The sequence below is a fragment of the Nicotiana tomentosiformis genome, chromosome 3, assembly GCF_000390325.3.
Source record: "Nicotiana tomentosiformis chromosome 3, ASM39032v3, whole genome shotgun sequence".
Taxonomy (NCBI): domain Eukaryota; kingdom Viridiplantae; phylum Streptophyta; class Magnoliopsida; order Solanales; family Solanaceae; genus Nicotiana; species Nicotiana tomentosiformis.
The window spans coordinates 68,072,656-68,079,627 of NC_090814.1; the positions used below are offsets into that span (position 1 = coordinate 68,072,656).

General features: G+C 28.2%; 1 protein-coding gene across 1 annotated transcript; it reads right to left on the reverse strand.

Moving 5' to 3' along the window:
• Nucleotides 1-1,786: 1,786 nt before the first annotated feature.
• Nucleotides 1,787-3,998, reverse strand: LOC104097069 (WRKY DNA-binding transcription factor 70). Its single transcript, XM_009603576.4, has 3 exons — nucleotides 3,606-3,998; nucleotides 3,233-3,334; nucleotides 1,787-2,349 (listed from the first exon to the last, which is right to left on the reverse strand). The coding sequence occupies exons 1-3, from the start codon at nucleotides 3,935-3,937 to the stop codon at nucleotides 1,926-1,928; spliced, it is 858 nt and encodes a 285-aa protein (XP_009601871.1). The 5' UTR covers nucleotides 3,938-3,998; the 3' UTR covers nucleotides 1,787-1,925.
• Nucleotides 3,999-6,972: the final 2,974 nt, after the last annotated feature.

A 6,972-nucleotide genomic window follows, 5' to 3' on the forward strand; every position in this document is an offset into this window, starting at 1 on the left:
GCTTTTTTAAATGCAAAGAATTACTAATAGTTTTCTCATAATAAATCTTTCTCAATTGGCAATATAGCTAACCCATTTAATCTCTCTTGAGACATTGTTGATTTTAGGTAAGATTTTATCAATTTTAATTTTGAAAAGCTTATTTCCGTTGAAGCAACGGTAACTGAAATTGTTAACATTATTCTATAGGCAATATATGCATTTGGAAAAGAATCAAGTCTCTTTATTTGATTGAGTATATCGATTAAACTATTATCTTCGACTTGTACTATTTCCCTTAATACTTTCAACTCGAACTAAATAACTTACAATAAAAACAAAATACTTTAGCTAAGTTTTTAGAATAAACTAACCATCTTCTATCATGTCTTTCACCATTCGCCATTTTTTGAATATAATGTGTAGTAGAAAAATATCTTGAAAAATTATCATTCGAAAAATTTGTGTCAATTATTCTAATCGGTCCTTTTTCTACTAATAGATCTCTCAACTTTGTAACTACATTAGTCTATTGACTATGATCATATATATTTTTAGGAGTTATATTATCTATTTCATTCATAAGCGTCAATGTATTTTTTTGAGGATCTATTTCCGACTTGTCACTTGTTCTTTTTCTACTTAAATATTATTAATTTTAGAATTATCTAACTCAACCGAATTACTAACTTGCTCATCTAGAGAACACTCTCCCAAATTTTCTGATTCAAGATTTTTATTATTCAATAAAAATTTATCAAGAGCACCTTTTTGAGATTGTATTAGATTTTGAATTCTTCTTCTTTTCTTGAGTTTTTCATAACCAGATTCACACTTTCTATTTGACATACTTATCTTCTAATAAATAATCTAAAAATTACTAAATAGCAAAATATTAAATTTTAGATGAGAAAATAACAAAAAGATAGAATAAATAGCAAAATATTAAATTTTAGATGAAAAAATAATAAAAAGATAGAATGATAGAACCTGGTTCAAAAACGAATAACTTGATAAGTTGATATCAAATTAAATTTTCTGCTCAAGTATACTTGTCGTAAGACTTGAATTATGAAAATAGAACAAACAAAAAATACTCCACTATTTCTTGAATCAATCAATATAGTAAAGTCTGAAGTCTGAACCTCCACAATAATGCTTGATCTTTGGCTATTGAAGAATGGATTCATGAATTGATTAATTGAAGTCTGAAGAACAAAGTATAAAAATATAATATAGTGGCATAGTGCTATTAGTGCACACGTTGTTTTTACTTTGCTCGAGAAAGTTATGGTCCACTATCTCAAATTTGTGTTCTCTTTTTATGCAAACTTCCCACGTTTTCATTTTATAGTATATATATATATATATATATATATATATATATATATATATATATATATATATATATATATATAAAATTTATTTTTAACCAAAAAATAGGGCTCCCATAAATGTGGGACCTAAAGCAATTGCTTTACCCGTTTTATGGACGGGCCGTCCCCGGCGAGGATAAGCTTGTTTCTTCACAAGCCTATCCCTCAAAAAAATCGATCCTCTAGCGCTAGCACTTCGCGTTCTTTCTATTCCATCCCATTCCATTCCGGGATAGGCGGCTAATACTAAAATAATAAGTGAAGTAGTCATCGTCTGACCGCGGGATTAAATATATGATGGGGATACCCGGTATTGTAATCATCATTGATCAACAAGAAGAACATGTGGCCCTGCGAGAGTGTAATACTGCAGGATTTGTTTGATTATTAAAATATCAAATAAAATTTATCTATACTAAGTGAATCTTAAATGAGGATTAAGTCACAGTAATTTCATGTTAGTGGCCAAAAGTTACAAAATAAAACTTTAAAAAAGGATTTCCATTTGGAAATACTAACAAAATAGTGCAGAATTATTTATTTTACAATGTTAGCTACAAGGATTAACAATCAAGAAAACTCTATGGCCTCATCAAAGTGAAAGTCACTAAATTTATCAAAATCCTCCATATCACTAGAAATAACTCGTTCAAAATAAGAAGAATGATCAGCCATTATAGAATCATGAGCAAAATCCTGCCATAGGTTGGAATCCATGGTTGATGATGATACATCACTTTGTACCTTAATTTCTTGATCTTCTTCTTTATTCACTGTTGAATCATGACTATTGTCAATAGTATCACTGCTAGGCAATAATTGTTTTACTTCAAAAGAAGGAGATTCCATTTCATGCTTTGGAATCTTTACTGAGTTGCAAGTGTGTTGGCCAAAGTATGTGGTGTGGTAAATGATTGGATTTTCTTGGATTATTTGAACTTGTTTTGCGGCCCTGCAATCTTGATCATGCTTGTGTGTGCACCTAAAGTAGCACCTATAATTATCCACAAAGAGGCCAAAATTATATTAGTTTCACTAAGTTTAGCAATTTTAACACTGATACTGTAAAAGAATTTACATCATCGTCAAGTTACTTAAAATATATACTTAACTACTAAATGTAATGTTCATACAAAAAATAGGATTAGCAAACGGATCAATAAGACATGTGACTTATTACAAGTTTTGATAAATATAAAATTTTATTTACAAAATCAATAAGGTTATATCTTTTAGTAATTAAAACACTTTTTCTCCAGTGATCTCAGCATTACTTTAATATTAATATTAATTAGAAAGATAGTATCTATGTATGAAAAATTCGGACTGTTAACCATAAAAAAAGTTGAACCTAATTTGTGGTGCTCCAAAGAAGGGGGAAAAGAGGAAGAAGCTTGTCGATTGAGTATATTTAGTTGGCGTTTGGGCATAAAATTAATTCCTCCGTTTCAATTTATGTGAAACCATTTAATTGGGCATAAAATTTAAAAAAAGAAAGTGTAAAATGAGACTTATAAATATAAATTATTTCCAAATAAGAAAATGAGTCATTCTTTTTGGCACAGACTAAAAAAAATAGATTCACATAAATTAAAGCATAAAGAGTATAGTTTTTGAAAATTAACAGTATTTGAAGTTAAGTTGAAAAAAATAATATTTAAAATTTAAAATTGTATTTGGACATGTATTTCACTTAAAAAAAATATTGTAATTTTGTGCGGAGATAACTTTTTGTTTGAAAATTTTGGAAAAAGTGGTTTTTCTGAAATTCTCATTTCCTGAAAAATTTTCAAAAACATAAAAATTTTCATGGACAAACATATTTTTTTCAAAAAAAAAAAGATTTTTTTTAATGGACAAACGGGTCCTTAATATACCTTGGATACTTTGAATTGAGTATATTCTTCTGCCCATATTTCCTCCATGCACAACCATCTTCCACTGTTGCAGATTCTCTCATCCATGAAGCTGAGGTTTTCCTGCAAACCCCAAATTAAGTTCATTAGTTTGATTTAAACATGCATATTATATGTGATGGTAATTAACTGGGAATTTAGGAAAAGTTGCTACAATATTATTGATCCATTTCTAGTGACACACTTCTATAGTTGAAGACTTTTTTTTTTTTAATCTTAAAGCTCTCATTTTAGTTTTAATGACATGTCCTTGTAATCATATATAAAAATGGTATGTGACATACCCAATCTAAACCCAATCAAACACAACATTGAAAAATACTTAATTAATTACCTTCTCTTGTAGCAACCTCTGCGATCTTTCCCTCCTTGTTTGTCCTTCTTCTTCTTCAATTCAGAAGTAGAATCTTTGGACTTCCGATCTTCGGAATCAGCTTGATCAACCTCCTCGATCTGGAATGCTAAACCCCAAGTATTTAACTCAGTGATAGCTTCACTAAAAGACCTCCAAATTTTGAGAAGAAGTTCATCAGCTGAAACTGAACCATGATCTGCAATAGGCTGTTGAAATAATGTTTGAAGTTGGGTTGCAAATCTTTTTCCTTCAACCAGTTCTTTCATCACTCTAATTTTACGTGGATTTTGATGAACTAATGGCTTCTCCATTTTAACTTAGAATTAAAGTTTTTTTTTTGTGTGTGTGTTTGTGTGTGTGTGTTTTGGATAAGATGTGAGACGTTGGTAGTGTTATTTAAGAGTGAAATGGAGGAGACGACGGAAAGAGATAAGAACGTGACAGGAAACTCCGAGGAAGCACGGACAAATAGGAAAAAGAAAATCTAGAGTTTTTTTTTTTGTTTCTTCTTCTAGAATTTGATGTCAGCAAGTGACGCCAATAATGACGTCAAAATATTTTTGTTGGTTAATTTATGGTAGTATTAATCGGTTTTGCCCTATCATTTTACTAATCTTGGACAAGTCTGCCGACAAACGTGCCTATAATATCTTTGCTTTTTTGTTTCTTTCTTCTCTTTTTCTTCGACTTGTTTTCTTTTTTTTTCAGAAAAACAAAATAATAATCACAAACCTCTCTCCACTCTTGAGGTTTTAGTTTTAACACATACCGAGGGGCGGCTGGTGGGTAAGGCTGATAGAGCCATTGCCTTGGGCCCAAATTTTAGAGGCCCCCAAAATATTATATTATATTATTATGTATTATATTTTTTTCGTTTTAATTTATGTGAACTCATTTGATTGGGTACGGAGTTTAAGAAAAGAAAGAAGACTTTTGAACTTGTGGTGTAAAATAAGGCATATATATTTTGTGTGGCTATAAATCATTGCATAAAGGTAAATTGTTTCCAAATAAGGAAAGATGTCATTCTTTTTTGCACGGATTAAAAAAAAATAGGTTCACATAAATTGAAACGGATGGAGTAGATCTTATGCTGATTACTTTAAGAGTCCAAATTTTAATATTTGTTTATTTGGTTAAGAATGCATTAGTGAGTAAAGAGGATAAATCTCCATCTTGTTAGTAGTATATTTATTTTCCTCTTTTGTTTTAATTTTTCCTCCTTTCTTTCACATGAATTTAAGATTTCTTTTTCCAATTTTAAACTTTGTTTCTTTGATTTAGCTACTTTCTCATATTTAATTGACTCATTGATTAGAACAAAAAATCCTTTGTGTCTCACTGTTACATAAATTTTGTGAAATAGGCCTTTTAATACAAATTAACTTTGGGTCACCAACTTCGTTGAGCCGCCCTGCTGACATACTTTATTTATAATTTCAAATATCACTGAAGAACTCTCTTCTTTAGTATTTGGTGCTACAAAACCGTTTTGAAACTTAAACATGGAATTTGTCCCTTTATTTTAATTTAATTTATATTTTCCATTTTTATATAAAAATATTAACTTATATTCTTTTGTTATCATTAGATGTATGTATTTATTCTTCACTCCATTCAATGTATAGCGTTACTAGCACTATCGAAACCAGAAATTTTCCCATAGTATTCAAACTTGAAAGTAAAAGAAATCTCTGACAAAGGTTATTCAATATATGTTATTTACCTCTAACACCTAATATTTTACTTATATATACAATATAATTTTTCAACGAAGGGTGGTCAATTGACCACCCTTATCAGAGTGTAGCTTCACACCCAGCTACCGGTATAATTTAATTTACATGTACCAAAACTAACTCTTACACTCTTTTACTACTATTTATATAGAAAACTATATTCTTATATTTTATTAAATTATAATCTAATCCTATCATCTTTCATTTATACTTTTGAAATAATATTTATAATTAAATTTAAAAAATACACATGAAATTAATTAAGATAAACAAGCCTTAAAAGGAGTGGATCACTATCACTATCAAAACAAAGTAAGAGTTAATTACTTTGTTGTCAAAGTAGAAGAGATTATATTATTAACAAAGAATAAACTTATTAATTTTAAGTTAAAAATAGTTGTGTTACATCAATTTGGGAGGTGGTGTACTACAAGTCGAAATCTCTGAGGAAATTTGTGAAATTATTTTTCTTTATTTCATGCCTTATCTTAGATTGATCTACGCTTCATTTATGTGAGACAAGTTAACAAAGATCCAAACTCAAAAGTTTAATTATGAACTAAACAGTATTAATCAATTCCCATAAACTGAGTTCCTTTCTAAGAAATAAGATTGGATATTTAATTAATTCTTTATGTGGCCTTCTAAGTTCTAACCCACAAGTATGGTTCGTTTCACTTGATTTCAGTTGCGTACCCAAAAATTTTCATAAACAATATCAATATTTGAAGAAGATAACAAATTAATAAATTACTGTAATAACAAGCGATATCATTTTTTATATTTATACCTAATATTTTAATTTTATTTATTACTTATATATATATAAATTACGAAAATATTTCGAATAAACGGTATCATGTGACACCCGTCTCAAGCAGGTGCCTGCGCCTATGCTTGATTTATATATCATTGTCTGACTAGTATGCATGACAATCAAGGAAAACGAGAAATGCCTTATTTTTTCCCTTGGTTGTTTGATAAATTAAAGTGGGAGAGAAGTGGGTAGGGTTATAAATAACAATTGTCTTCTTGGATCCAACCAAACTTCTTCGTCCTTTCTCTTTTATTTTCAACTTGTAAATCATACGATAGATCACGTGCCTAAAAGGCGGTCTAATCAGTCTAATCTATTACTCAAATTGTGACCGTGAATATCTAATTTTTAACTATATTTAAATTTTTATCACTTTTTATTATGTATATATTTTTAAAATTTAATATATTTTTTTTAGCTTTGTTACATTTTTTTTATAAAGGGTAAAAAGTAATAATAATTTAAAAGGTCAATTATTACTATTAGTATTATTTTTAGTTTTATTTTTATCTTTATTTTTAAATAAAATGAATTAAAACACCAAAAATAAATAAAAATTAATTATTTTTAAAAAAAAAATTTCATATGGGAATTTAAAAATAGGAAAAGTAGAAATATAAAATTAAAAAGTAAAAATAAAAGTAGGTGAAAATTATTTAATAAAAAAGTAAAAGAAAGTAAAAAATTAAAAAAATAAAAGTAAAAGAATGTGAAAATTTTAAAAAAATAAAAACTAAAAGAAAGTTGGAATTAAAAAATAAAAGTAATGGTAGCTGAAATTGTTTTTAAA